The sequence below is a fragment of the Oryx dammah genome, unplaced genomic scaffold (assembly GCF_014754425.2).
Source record: "Oryx dammah isolate SB20612 unplaced genomic scaffold, SCBI_Odam_1.1 HiC_scaffold_23, whole genome shotgun sequence".
NCBI lineage: Eukaryota > Metazoa > Chordata > Mammalia > Artiodactyla > Bovidae > Oryx > Oryx dammah.
Window position 1 is genome coordinate 64,276,101 of NW_024070207.1, and position 15,794 is coordinate 64,291,894.

Genomic DNA, 15,794 nt, shown 5'->3' on the forward strand with positions numbered 1-15,794 from the left:
GGCTTCAATCTCCAGGTTGGGAAGATCCCCTGAAGAAGGGAATGTCAATCCACTCCAGTATTCTTCCGTGGAGAATCCCATGAACACTGGAGCATGTTGGGCTGCAGTCCATGGGGTTACAAAGTGTCAGACATGACTGAGAGACTAAGCACACAAGAAATACTTATATATACTCTATGTTTCAAAGTGTTCACATAAACATGCACGATGTGATATCTTACAGAGAAATTGACTTTCATAGATATCATTGTAGGACTTAGGTTTATTCAAGTGAAAACAACTCACAGAACATTTTATTAGAGTAATGAGTTAATAACATGACCTCTTTTCCATTGAACACAATGAAGCATTTCACTTAAATAAGTGAAATCTATTTAAATTACTAAGACATAATCCATTAAAAGAAATCATTCACATCATATTTAGTGGCATAAATGCAGTATGTTTAAAATGTAACATGATGCTTTAGTTGCTAAGTCGTGTCCAATTCTTTGCAACCCCAAAGAGACTCCTGCCAGGCTCCTCTATCCATGGGATTTTCCAGACAAGAATACTGGAGTAGCTTGCCATTTCCTTCTCCAGAGGATCTCCCTGACCCAAGGATCAAACCCTGGTCTCTTGCATTGCAGGCAGATTCTTTACCAACTGAGCTACCAAGGAAGTACTAATACGGGGGCTTCTTATGTATTCAGTTTAGTTCACTTCAGTTCAGTCGTTCAGTCGTGTCCAACTCTTTGCAACCCCATGAATTGCAGCACGTCAGGCCTCCCTGTTCATCACCATCTCCCAGAGTTCACTCAAACTCACGTCCATCGAGTCAGTGATGCCATCCAGCAATCTCATCCTCTGTCGTCCCTGTTTCCTCCTGCCCCCAATCCCTCCCAGCATCAGAGTCCAATGAGTCAACTCTTTGCATGAGGTGGCCAAAGTACTGGAGTTTCAGCTTTAGCATTATTCCTTCCAAGGAACAACCATTAGAAGAATGTAAATACAAAATATTGTAGGAAGAAAGACAAAGATACAGACTAGAGTGGATAAAGGAAGCAAGGATGCTTTGGCATATTATTTTATACAGGAAATTCATGCCATACTTAAAATTTATAAGAAGGTATTCTGTTTCCTTAATATGGAAGACAATTAATATGTATATTTCACTCAAGATGATTTTCAATTTTCATAATTAACAAACATTTTCTCTACCATCCTTTAAAGATAAACATAGAACCATAGCTTTAGAAAAGCTGAGTTTTGGATTCACTTCTTATTGGTGCTTCTATAGATACAGAATAATCTGCCTAGTGATAGCAAAATGGAGCTGAGCAAACTATAAAGTGTTCCATGAAAAATAGAGTAAAGAAACAAAGTAAAGAAGATAAACTTTCCTGTCACTCAATTTCGTTTTTGTTTTTGATGATTATGATGCTGATGTTGAATTTATATTAAAGTAAAATGTTAAAATGAATATTGCAATATAATACAGAAGAAGAAAATGGGAGGATAAGGGAGAAATGTTGCTTTAAAGTATTCCAAAATCATATTTACCATTTCTAGAATTTCATTCAAGAACAGTTAACTTGGCCATCTCCAGTTATATAGGGATTCTCTTAACAATGGCTCTTTTTTTTTCACTGCTTTGACTTTTTTTTTTTTTAATTCTAAAATTTCTGTGTAAAACTCAAATTTTCTTCAAAGTTTCCTTTGCTGTAATGGTCATGTCTGACTCTTTGCAATCTCATGGACTCTAGCCCACTGCTCCTCTGTCCTTGGAATTCTCCAGGCAAGAATACTGGAGTGGGTAGCCACTCCCTTCTCCAGAGGATCTTCCTGACCCAGGGATTAAACCCAGATCTCCTGCAATGCAGGCAGATTCTTTGCCATCTTAGCCACCAGAGAAGCTGTCATGTATTAATGAAAATAATTTGTCTATATCTTGCTGTAACATTCTTCTCACAAAGGTGATGATGTTTCTTTCAGAGTGTGCTAAAGTCTTTCAGCATTTCCTCTTGGACTTTATTTTATACACTTTTTGACATTTTGATTATCTTTTCTAGGTTACCACTATTTAATCTTATATGTTACAACTGTGAAGATTAAAAAGTGAATTTACAAGTCCAAAAATGTCTCAGTGAATGGTGAGTACAATAAAATGCTTATCTTGGCTACTAGTCAAGATGCCCTATTTTTTATATCTTTCTATATTGTGTAAAATTCATATTCATAATTTAATTTTAAAATAATATAACATGCAAAATTAAACTTACTGATTATTATATTTAGCTCATTTACAAATCAGTCTTATAGATTATTATAACTTCATTACTATTATTCATCCAATCCATAGCAAATTACTCATATATAATAGACTGGGTAAATACTTATTGAATTAATAATTAGTCAACCCAATAATTAGGAGTTCCATGAGAAATCAACAAATCACCAGCTTCAGAATCTCTGATCTTGGTCTGATTCATCTTCATTTACCCATTCCACACTGCTAGCCTTCCAGGAAGTTATATAACCTTCTGACTTAGAACGACTGTATTTCACACCAGAAGGCACTGTATAATCACCTGCTGAAAAATGGAGAAAAATGAAGAGCAACAAAATTTATCAGAATTACTTACACTAGACTGTAACTAAAGGAAAATAGAGGAAAAAATTTGAGTTACATTTAGTTATACAAAAATCTAGTATTCTCTCATTTCCCCCATGTATTCATAAATTGAGTCAGGGAGACAAAGAATAGGGAATAAGCTTAGGAAAATATTTTAATTCTGAATTCAATGAAAAGCCCATATTAATCTTGTATATCAATAAAAGAATATCACTACCATTCAGAGGTGCACCTATAAAACTGTACCTACTCATATTCACCTCCTCTAGAAAGATACTAATAGAGATAATGAGGATGTGCTTAGAATGAAGTTTGAATTTTATAATAATGATCACATTTAACATACATGAAAATTCAAATAGTTTTCAAAGAAGCTATTTAAATAGCCAGTCAATAGCAATCCAGGGGCAAAAAAAAAAAAAAAGGTTATCCAGGCTTTTTAATGTCAGTGCTATTTGTAAAACTTGAAATGCATTCTTCATTCAGTTCAGTTCAGTCACTCAGTCGTGTCTGACTCTTTGCGACCCCATGAATCGCAGCACGCCAGGTCTCCCTGTCCATCACCAACTCCCAGAGTTCACTCAGACTCACGTCCATCAAGCCAGTCATGCCACCCAGCCATTTCATCCTCTGTCATCCCCTTCTCCTCCTGCTCCCAATCCCTCCCAGCATTAAAGTCTTTTCCAATGAGTCAACTCTTCGCATGAGGTGGCCAAAGTACTGGAGCTTCATCTTTAGCATCATTCCTTCCAAAGAAATCCCAGGGCTGATCTCCTTCAGAATGGACTAGTTGGATCTCCTTGCAGTCCAAGGGACCCTCAAGAGTCTTCTCCAACACCACAGTTCAAAACATCAATTCATCGGTGCTCAGCCTTCTTCACAGTCCAACTCTCACATCTATACATGACCACAGGAAAAACCAGAGCCTTGACTAGACGGACCTTAGTCGGCAAAGTAATGTCTCTGCTTTTGAATATGCTATCTAGGTTGGTCATAACTTTTCTTCCAAGGAGTAAGCGTCTTTTAATTTCATGGCTGCAGTCACCATCTGCAGTGATTTTGGAGCCCCCAAAAATAAAGTCTGACACTGTTTCCACTGTTTCCCCATCTATTTCCCATGAAATGATGGGACCGCATGCCATGATCTTCGTTTTCTGAATGTTGAGCTTTAGGTCAACTTTTTCGCTCTCCTCTTTCACTTTCATCAAGAGGCTTTTTAGCGCCTCTTCAATTTCTGCCCTAAGGGTGGTGTCATCTGCATATCTGAGGTGATTGACATTTCTCCCGGCAATCTTGATTCCAGCGTGTGTTTCTTCCAGTCCAGCATTTCTCATGATGTACTCTGCATAGAAGTTAAATAAGCAGGGTGAATATATACAGCCTTGATGTACTCCTTTTCCTATTTGGAACCAGTCTGTTGTTCCATGGAGTGTTCTAACTGCTGGTTCCTGACCTGCATACAGATTTCTCAAGAGGCAGGTCAGGTGGTCTGGGATTCCCATCTCTATCAGAATTTTCCACAGTTTACTGTGATCCACACAGTCAAAGGCTTTGGCATAGTCAATAAAGCAGAAATAGATGTGTTTCTGGAACTTTCTTGCTTTTTCCATGATCCAGTGGATGTTGGCAATTTGATCTCTGGTTCCTCTGCCTTTCCTAAAACCAGGTTGAACATCAGGAATTTCATGGTGCACATATTGCTGAAGCCTGGCTTGGAGAATTTTGAGCATTACTTTACTAGCATGTGAGATGAGTGCAATTGTGTGGTAGTTTGAGCATTCTTTGGCATTGCCTTTCTTTGGAATTGGAATGAAAACTGACCTTTTCCAGTCCTGTGGCCACTGCTCAGTTTTCCAAACTTGCTGGCATATTGAGTGCAGCACTTTCACAGCATCATCTTTCAGGATTTGAAACAGCTCAACTGGAATTCCATCACCTCCACTAACTTTGTTAGTAGCGATGCTTTCCAAGACCCACTTGGCTTCACATTCCAGGATGTCTGGCTCTAGATTAGTGATCACACCATCATGATTATCTGAGTGGTGAAGATTTTTTTGTGCAGTTTTTCTGTGTATTCTTGCCACCTGTTATTAATATCTTCTGCTTCTGTTAGGTTCAGACCATTTCTGTCCTTTATCAAGCTCTTCTGCTTCTGTTAGGTCCAGACCATTTCTGTCCTTTATCAAGCCATCCTTGCATGAAATGTTCCCTTGGTATCTTAATTTTCTTGAAGAGATCTCTAGTCTTTCCCATTCTTTTCTTTTCCTCTATTTCTTTGCATTGATCCCTGAAGAAGGCTTTCTTATCTCTTTTTGCTATTATCTAGAGCTCTGCATTCAGATGCTTATATCTTTCCTTTTCTTCTTTGCTTTTCATCTCTCTTCTTTTCACAGCTATTTGTAAGGCCTCCTCAGACAGCCATTTTGCTTTTTTGCATTTCTTTTCCATGGGGATGGTCTTGATCTCTGTCTCCTGTACAATGTCATGAATCTCATTCCATAGTTCATCAGGCACTCTATCTATCAGATCTAGGCCCTTAAATCTATTTCTCACTTCCACTGTATAATCATAAGTGATTTGATTTAGGTCATACCTGAAAGGTCTAGCGGTTTTCCCTACTTTCTTCAATTTAAGTCTGGATTTGGTAATAAGGAGTTCATGATCTGAGCCACAGTCAGCTCCTGGTCTTGTTTTTTTGTTGACTGTATAGAGCTGTTCCATCTTGGCTGCAAAGAATAGAATCAATCTGATATCGGTTTTGACCATCTGGTGATGTCCATATGTTCAATCTTCTCTTGTCTTGTTGGAAGAGGGTGTTTGCTATGACCAGTGCATTTTCTCGGTAAAACTCTATTAGTCTTTACCATGCTTTATTCTGCATTCCAAGGCCAAATTTGCCTGTTACTCCAGGTGTTTTTTGAGTTCCTATTTTTGCATTCGTGTCCCCTATAAAGGAATTGTTCATTGCTGATATTCCTGGCAACTCTGGCAATGAAAACTGCATATTAGAAAACCTTCATCCACCATACTATCGACACTCACTGATTCTTTCTTTGACAACATAATGTGATATAGATAATAAGCTATTGTGAGAGGAGGTCCTAGTTGCCTGAAGGAAATTGTAAAATCTCCCTTTTTAAAGGATATAAAATAAATGAAGAATACTCCTTTCATCTGACTCCCATTACATCTCCATTTACTTCTCCAGGGACTATAAATTATTTACAACCCAGAATTTCAAGTGGAAATCTTGTCATTGTGTTCATAAAATTTCAAAAGTTGTTTTTCAAATGTTGATGAAGGAAATAACTCCTGAAAAGCATTAGAGCATTTAACTCCATATTTTAGGACTAATGGAGATTGTTTCCAATTTTAAGATAATCAACAGTAAAGAATTCCCTTTAAATAAGAGAGCAAGAAGAAGAAATGATAAAAATATATATAACAAGAAAATTTAGCGTTCTGTTTCTTCTCATATAGCAGGTGAGAAAAACAAGGTTATGGTTAATAAATTGATTTTTTCTCTGTCTTATTTAATTTATTGGTTGAAGAGAAAATAATAGTGAATATTGGGAACCATTTATTTTCAAATTCATCTATGTCTCTGAGATTTCTAATATGAAGGGAACAGCTGTTTAATTGGCCAGATGGCAAGAAATATCTTTTAAGGTAGAAGCAACCAAAAAAGGCCAAAACAACCATATGACTGACTGAACAAAAGTATCCATTGACTTATGTGTTTTGTCATAGTTTCCCAATTTTGGGGGAAAAAAAAAGCAATCTAGGTATAAACACAATCAAGGTGGGGGGGCAGAAAAAAAATTTCTTCTAGAATGGTACACAAACCATCAACATTTCAGCAAACACAAATGCATTTTGTGTCAGACTTCTATCAAAGAAAAGAAATGCCACCCTCTCTGAACTTTTGAATAACTGACTAATGTCACAAGGGAGAGAGAAGAAGTTCAAATGTATTCCTAAATCCTGCATAATAATGCCAGGTTCACTATTTCAGATGAAAAAACTATTAACTCTATAGTCTTTGAACAGTAAACACATCCAAAGCAGACTATTGACTACAAATATAACTTTTAAATTAGGCAAAATAACGTTTCTTGTCAGCACATTTGCTGTTAGGATCCAAATATTATAGGTAAAATAATTTCCATGTTCATAAAACATGTGTGTCATCTGCCCCTTTACACAAAGACATTGTAATGAGGCCTGCTCAATAACATTGGTTTTACACTTATTTATTCACAATTCTTACCCAATTCCTTTTGTAATCAATGGCTTATAACAATATTTATTTTTATAATATTGAAAACTTACCAATTAAATGCATGCACATGTTATCATTTATTCTGGAGTTACTGAAAGGTAAGACAACTCACCATGGTTCAAGATGCAGTTTTCAACAGGGAATGAGAATGAAACTAACAGGTCCACATGTGACAAAGGCTATGATCCTGCACTCGATTAAATTAACTGTTTGAGCTAACTCAATAAATGAACTTAAATTAGTTGAACATGTGCATGTTTGTCAATCAGATTAGAATGGGTTGACATGAATAGGAAAATAAATAGAATAAACTTAGCATAAAAGTGCAAATGATGAGTTTCGATAGCTATGAGAGTCTCCAGACAAGAATCCTGGAGTCGGTACCCATTCCTCTCTCCAGGGGATTTTCCTGACCCAGAGGTCGAACCCACAAAAGAACCCCAAATAAAAACCATAAATGGCAGGATCACCTTTGGTTTATCGACTAAGGCTATAGGAGGTTAGAGAATTTATTTGTTTTAGTCAAATTATTTTAGGGGAGGTATAGTGTGGTTAATGATTTCATTATACACACATTATTAAGTTCTGTCAAGTATTTTTAGAATTTCTAAAGCAAACAAATCCACTATTTCCAGCTGACTTAGAATATTGATATGTGCATATATAATAAATTCACACAAGTGGCTGAAAATTGACTTCTAATTTTTATATTAAATACTTTGAAACTTTATTTTATGAGGAAAAACTAAACAAGTGAGGCTTTCATCAATTTGATAGAGTATTTCTGAGTGTTACATTGTTAAAATGATCAATTATTGGAACTCCTGGAAGCTGGAAACATGCACCTGTACATGTGTCACATTGTATGTAATGGAAAATATGGTCAATGTCACCACAATGAAAACGTTAAGAGGGACAACATCTATAGTTATATTATTGCAAACTTACTAGTGAATGACTGGCATTGTTTATCCATTCTTTCAGAACCATCATGTGATGAAGAATAGGTATCTTTCTAAAATGAAAAGAGAAAATGAATTGTTGTATTCATAAAAACTGCTTGCACAATTATTAATGTAGTTTGTATTTATTAAAACTATATTATGCACTGTTATTTTTCATCCCTTATTTATGAATTGATAAGAAAATGTAAAACAAGAATATTATTTTTCAAAATGAATGTATTAATGTTATAAAGATATTCAAGAATAAATCTGCCAAAACATATTTCTTATTCCTTAAAAGCATCCCTGAATTTCACGGAAGTGAATTAATAAGTATGATCTGTGACAAGCTCAGAATTTGGAATGAAAATCAAGCCAACAATTAAATAGTTGAAGTGGAGTAACATTAATCTTCTTAATGCCAAGTAAAACAAGAGATAGCTAGTAATGCACACCTGACAACTTTTGCTGAGAGAGTTTGTTCAATTTCACCCTTCAGAATCATTTTCTTAACACAGATTTGTCCTTAGGAACAAAGTGGTGGTTGGCATCATCTATAGTTCTAAAAGACCAGGTGTACAGACCATTAAATTATTGCATTAAATAAGCCACCTTAAATATAGAAATACATACATAATACATACAACATAAAAACTCCCAATTTCTCACTCTTCCCAGCCCCTAAAAACGACAATTCTATTTTCTGTTTCTATGAATTTGACTACTCTAGATATCTCCTAAAAGTAGAGTCAAGCATTGTTTATGTTTTGTGACTGACTTGTTTAATTTAGCACAATATCTTCAAGTTTCATTCATATTGTAACATGTGTCCTACCTTCCTTTCTTTTTAAACCTAAATGGTATTCCATTGTATGTATGTGTTATGTTTTGTTCATCCACTAATGGATACTTGTGTTGCTTCCATCTTTTGGCTTGTGAATAATGCTGCTATGAACATGAGTATGCAAACATCTCTTCAAGACCTCACTTTCAATTCTTTTTATATATACTCAGATTTGGAATTGCTGGGTCATATATTAATTCCATGTTTTAATTTTTTGAGGAACCATTATATTGTATTCTATAGTGGTTGCATCAGTTTACATTCCCATCAACAATGCACAAGGATTCGAATTTATCCACATCCTTGCCAACGTTTGTTATATTCTATGTATTACTTTTTAAATAGCAACCATCCTAATGGATGTGTAGGGTATCATGTGGCTTTGATTTGCATTTCCTTAATGATTACTTGTATTGAGCTTCTTTTTATATTATTGCTAGCCATTTGAAATATACATATATTCTATAAAGAAATAAGAGTTCTGTGTTTATTCTGGATAATATCCCCCTAGAATATATAATTTGTAAATATTTTCTCCAATTTCATAGGTTGACTTTTCACTGTTTATTGTTTACTTTGATGCATTTTTTTTCAATCCAATTTATCTGCTTTTATTTTTCTGCCTTTGCTTTGGAGTCATGTCAAAGAAATCATTGCCGAATCCAATGTCATGAAGATTTTCCCCTACATTTTTCCTAAGAGTTTTACAGTTTTAGCAATTAAATTTAGATATTTAATTTGTTTTGACATAATTTTTGTATATGGTATAGGGTCAGGACCCAACTTCATCATTTTGCCTCTGGATATACAGTTTTTATATCACCATTTGTTGAAGAGACTGTCTTTTCTCCATTGAAAGATTTTAGCACCCTCATCAAAAATCGTTTTTCCATATGTACAAAAGGTTATACATATGGAAAAGTTTTCCATATGTATAAAAGCTCTTCATTATATTCATAATTACTTTTCTTATGACCTCACAGTTTTCCAGCTAAAGAACAACATTCTCCACATTTGTCTTCCCACATGCTTAACCCAAAATATATCAGTTCTGTTATAGACTGAATGTATGTGTTCCCACATAATCAATATGTTGAAATTCTAATCCCTAAAGAGATAGTATTTGGAGATGGGGACTTTTAGAGACATAAGTGTGGAGCCTTCATGAAACGATTAATGCATTTATAAAACAACGCATGTGATAGCTTCCTCTCTGCTTTCTAACATGTGAGGATATGGCAATAAGATGGTTGTCTGTAACCAGGAAAAGAGCTTCTACTGAGAACTTGACCATGCTGACACTCTGATCTTGGATTTCCAGGCTCCAGAACTGTGATAAATACATTTTTGTTATTTAAGCCACCCAGTCTATGGTATTCTGTTATATCAGCACAAACTAAGTAAGATAACTTGTGGACAGGTCACCTGACACCTTGAGATGATTCTAAATTGTATTGTGATTATCCTTTAATTCTAATGTTTTTTCTTAAAATTTGGATACATCATAGAAGTTATGTCTCATATAATTCAGAAAGCACATTCACATCACATTTTACTACTTTTTTTCTATAAGTCAAACATATGCACAGTTTTATATTAATTCACAGATTCATAATGTAGATATCAAGCCAGTAAATTTACTTACCTAAGATCATATAGTAATCAAAGTAAGACTAGACCTATAATTTCCTTTTATAGTTTTGTGTTCTCACTACTATATTGCCTTCTAGTCACATGGTAGTGATTCAATACATATTTATTGTTTGACTGCTTAAGCTTTAATTATTACTCAAAAACTACTTCATAAAACCAATAATCTTGGAAAAATAATTGCTTTATGAGAGTCTCCTTAACTCTCAGTTGTTATTCAGAAACCATTAATGTCTTCTTTATATTGAAGGTTAATGTAAACATAAGTATGATGCATGTAAACAGGAATTTATGAAATGCTGTAGAAGAACTTCAATATAGTGATAAGGAAAAAATTACACCACACCTAAATGCAGAAAAATAAACTAAAATTTTCCTAGCAGATATTTTTAATCCAAAAAGAAAAAAGCAAAAAATGAAGAAAGGGAGGGTGGGAGACAAAATAAGAAAAGGAGGGAGCGAAGAAAAAGAAAAGGATAGATAATATAAGAAAGAGAGAGAGGCCAACGCGCATGAAGCACTTTTGACAGTAGATAATATAAAACTGCAATAGATAGTTCTGATTTTCTGCAAACATTTTTTAAATAATGATATATGATCTACCAAGAGCCAAGTGTGCATGCCTTATGCTTACCTTGACTATTTAATTGAAAAAGGCAATAATTTAGAACTTCAAAGCATAAAATAATTAATATTCCCTTTTTTGTTACTAAAAGAGCTTAATGGTAAGTCATTTCTATTAGTTCTTCTCTCTGTAATGTATAAAACTAGGCATGGAAACACAAACTAGTAGTTAGACTAAGACAGTTAAATATTGCTGCATCTTTAAAACTTGACCGAGTTTGAAAGCAGGGCTTACTACATATGCTGCACCATCGACATGGCTTTTTTTTTTTTTCCTAACAAAAATGGTTTACATTAAATCTGAGTAAGACAAGTAGAGATATAGATATAGAGGGTACAGGGAGGGGGAAGAAGAATGAAGGTAATACAAATGGAATGATAGAAACTTCTAGTATGTTTCATTACAATAACTGGGTGAGAAAATTAAAGTAGTAAATTATAGAACACAGTTGTCATGATAGAGCAAAGAAGTAGATAAGTGTAAAATCTATGCACTTAGTAATAAGACTTTCAAGAGTCTGGTTCCCAAGAATGGAAGGGGTGAAACATAGTGCTGACTTGGCTTTAAAATAAATAAGTAGCTTAAGATAATGAGAAATGTAAGTATCTAAAATCATACTACACCCAGAGAGATGTCAAATAATAAAATCAAACTAATTTAATAAAAATTAATAAATATAAATGTGTTAATTAGTTTTAGGTGGTAAAAGAAAATACTTGAATACAAAGTATCAATATCTTTAAACTAGTCTTTCAAGTAACCAGGAGAAAGAAAGATAATTGTAAAAGAATTAATGTATTATGCTTACTAGCCAAAGTAGGTAGACCTGTTCCCCAATTTAGATCATTAGTTCAAAAAGCTACACAGTTTCTTCCTCTTTCTTCTTCCACATCCAGTTGGTGCTGGCTTTTCTCCAGCAGTTTCAGAAAGGCAAGCCACAAACAATAGTTCAGGAATAATTTCTGACCGAATGAAATATTGACTCAGAAATTGTTCCCAGAATAATAGGAAACTAGCATGTAAAAGGGAGCCAAAATTCTGTCACTATGCCAGAAATAAATATTTCTCATGAATGAACATGTATCTGTATTAATTAGTGATGACTAATTAATCACCTCAGTTCAGTAGCTCAGTCATGTCCTACTCTTTGTGACCCCATAGACTGCAGCACACCAGGCCTCCCTGTACATCACCAATTCATGGAGTTTACTCAAACTCATGTCCACTGAGTTGGTGATGCCATCCAACCATCTTATCTTCTGCCGTCCCTTTCTCCTCTCACCTTCAACTTTCCCAGCATCAGGGTCTTTTCAAATGAATCAGTTCTTCACATCTGATGGCCAAATTATTGGAGTTTTAGCTTCAGCATCAGTCCTTCCAAAGAATATTCAGAACTGATTTCCTTTAGGATGGACTGGTTGGATCTCCTTGCAGTCCAAGGGACTCTCAAGAGTCTTCTCCAACACCATACTTCAAAAGCATTAATTTGTCAGTGATCAGCTTTCTTTATAGTCTAACTCTCACATCCATATGTGACTACTGGAAAAACCATAGCTTTGACTATACAGACCTTTGTTGGCAAAGTAATGTCTCTCCTTTTTTTAAATTAATTAATTTATTTTATTTATTTATTATACATTTATTTATTTTAACGGAGGCTAATTACTTTATGATATTGTAGTGCTTTTTGCAATGCATTAACATGAATCAGCCATGGGTGTACATGTGTCCCCCATTCTGAAACCCCCTCCCACCTCCCTCCCCATCCCATCCCTCAGGGTCATCCCAGTGCACCAGCCCTGAGCACCCTGTCTCACCCATCAGCCATGTACTGATTATCTATTTCACATATGGTAATATACATGTTTCAATGCTCTTCTCTCAAATCACCCCACCTTCATCTTCTCTCACAGAGTCCTAAAGTCTGTTATTTACATCTGTGTCTCTTTAGCTGTTTATATATAGGGTGATCATTACCATCTTTCTAACATCCATATATATATGCTGTCTAGGCTGGTCATAGCTTTTCTCTCAAGGAGCAAGCATCATTTAATATCTTGGCTGCAATCACCATTTGCAGTGAATTTGGAGCCCAAACGTATAAAGTCTGTCACTGTTTCCATTGCATCCCCATCTATTTGCCATGAAATGATCGACCAAATGCCATGATCCTAGTTTTCTGAATGTTGAGTTTTAATCCAACTTTTTCACTCTTCACTTTCAATTCCATCAAGAGGTTCTTTAGTTCCTCTTCACTTTCTGCCATAAGGGTGGTGTCATCTGCATATCTGAGGTTATTGAGATTTCTCCAAGCAATCTTGATTCCAGCTTGTCCTTCTTCCAGCCCAGCATTTCTCATGATGTATTCTGCATAGAAGTTAAATAAGAAGGGTGATAATATACAGTCTTGATGTACTCCTTTCCTGATTTGGAACCAGTCTGTCGTTCCATGTCTAGTTCTAACTGGTGTTTCTTGACCTACATACAGATTTCTCAGGAGGCAGGTAAGGTGATCTGGTATTCACATCTCTTGAAGAATCTTTCCATAGTTTGTTGAGGTCCACACAGTCAAAGGCTTTGGCACAGTCAATAAAGCAGATGTTTTTCTGCAACTCTCTTGCTCTTTTGATGATGCAACAGATGTTGGCAATTTGATATCTGGTTCCTCTTCCTTTTCTAAATCCAGCTTGAACATCTGGAAGTTAACAGTTCATGTACTATTGAAGCCTGGCTTGGAGAATTTTGAGCATTACTTTACTAGCATGTGAGATGAGTGCCATTGTGCGGTAATTTGAGCATTCTTTGGCATTCCCTTTCTTTGGGATTGGGATGAAATTTGACCTTTTCCAGTCCTTTGGCCACTGCTGAGATTTCCAAATTTGCTGACATATTGAGTGCAGCATTTTCAAAGAAACACCTTTCAGGATTTGAAATAGCTCAACTGTAATTTCTTCAGCACCGCTAGCTTTGTTAATAGTGATGCTTCATAAGGCCAACATGACTTCACATTCCAGAATGTCTGGCTCTAGGTAACTGATCGCACCATCGTGATTATCTAGGTCGTGAAGATTTTTTTGTATAGTTCTTCTCTGTATTCTTGCCACCTCTTCTTATTATCTTCTGCTTCTGTTAAGTCCAGCCCATTTCTGTGCTTTATTGAGCCCATCTTTGCATGAAATGTTCCCTTGGTATCTCTAATTTTCTTAAAGAGATCTCTAGTCTTTCCCATTCTGTTCTTTTCCTCTATTTCTTTGCATTGATCCCTGAAGAAGCCTTTCTTATCTCTCCTTGCTATTCTCTGGAACTCTCAATTCAAATGCTTATATATTTCCTTTTGTCCTTTGCTTTTCACTTCTCTTCTTTTCACAGCTATTTGTAAGGCCTCCTCAGACAGCCATTTGCTTTTTTGCATTTATTTTCCATGGGGATGGTCTATATCCCTATCTCCTGTAAAATGTAATGAACCTCCACCCATACTTCATCAGGCACTCTATCTGTCAGATCTAGTCCCTTAAATCTATTTCTCACTTCCACTGTATAATCATAAAGGATTTGATATAGGTCATGCCTGAATGGTCTAGTGGATTTCCCTACTTTCTTCAATTTCAGTCTGAATTTGGCAATAAGGAGTTCATGATCTGAGCCACAGTCAGCTCCCAGTCTTGTTTTTGTTGACTATATAGAGCTTCTCCATCTTGGCTGCAAAGAATATAATCAATCTGATTTCAGTGTTGACCATCTGGTGATGTCCATGTGTAGAGTCTTCTCTTGTGCTGTTGGAAGACTGTGTTTGCTATGACCAGTGCATTCTCTTGGCAAAATTCTATTAGCCTTTGCCCTGCTTCATTCCGTATTCCAAGGCCAAATTTGCCTGTTACCCCCGGTGTTTCTTAATTTCGTACTTTTGCATTCCAGGCCCCTATAATGAAAATGACATATTTTTGGGGTGTTAGTTCTAAAAGGTCTTGGAGGTCTTCATAGAACCGTTCAACATCAGCTTCTTCAGCGTTACTGGTTGGGGCATAGACTTGGATAACTGTAATATTGAATGGTTTGCCTTGGAGATGAACAGACATCATTCTGTCGTTTTTGAGATTGTGTCCACATACTGCATTTTGGACACTTTTGTTGACCATGATGGCTACTCCATTTCTTCTAAGGGATTCCTACACTCAATAGTAGATATAATGGTCATCTGAGTTAAATTTACCCATTCCAGTCCATTTTCATTCACTGATTCCTAGAATGTCAACATTCACTCTTGCCATCTCCTGTTTGACCACTTCCAATTTGCCTTGATTCATGGACCTAACATTCTAGGTTCCTATGCAATATTGCTCTTTACAGCATCAGATCTTGCTTCTATTAGTAGTCACATCCACAACTGGGTATTGTTTTTGCTTTGGCTCAATCCCTTCATTCTTTCTGGAGTTATTTCTCCAGTGATCTCTAGTAGCATATTGGGCACCTATTGACCTGGGGAGTTCCTCTTTCAGTATCCCATCATTTTTCCTTTTCATACTGTTCATGGGATTCTCAAGGCAAGAATGCCGAGGGGATTTGTCATTCACTTCTGCAGTTATATTCTGTCAGAAGAACACAGAAAGAATTGTACAAAAAAGATCTTCATGACCAAGATAATCACGATGGTGTGATCACTCACCTAGAGGCAGACGTTCTGGAATTTAGAGTCAAGTAGACCTTAGAAAGCATCACTATGAACAAAGCTCATGGAGGCGATGGAATTCCAGTTGAGCTATATCAAACCCTAAAAGTTGATGCTATGAAAGTGCTGCGCTGAATGTGCCAGCAAATTTGGAATACTCAGCAGTGGC

The 15,794-nt window shown here is 35.8% G+C and overlaps 1 protein-coding gene across 1 annotated transcript in view; it reads right to left on the bottom strand.

The window, feature by feature from the left end:
* Positions 1–2,442: 2,442 nt before the first annotated feature.
* LOC120881616 (sodium/hydrogen exchanger 2-like) overlaps positions 2,443–15,794 on the bottom strand; it is a 95,385-nt gene continuing 82,033 nt past the window's right edge. Inside the window, exons 10-11 of the mRNA XM_040265314.1 lie at positions 7,845–7,911; positions 2,443–2,573 (exon numbers count right to left, since the gene is read on the bottom strand). Of these exons, the coding sequence (XP_040121248.1) occupies positions 2,443–2,573; positions 7,845–7,911 (198 nt within the window). The remainder of the gene's footprint in view (positions 2,574–7,844; positions 7,912–15,794) is intronic.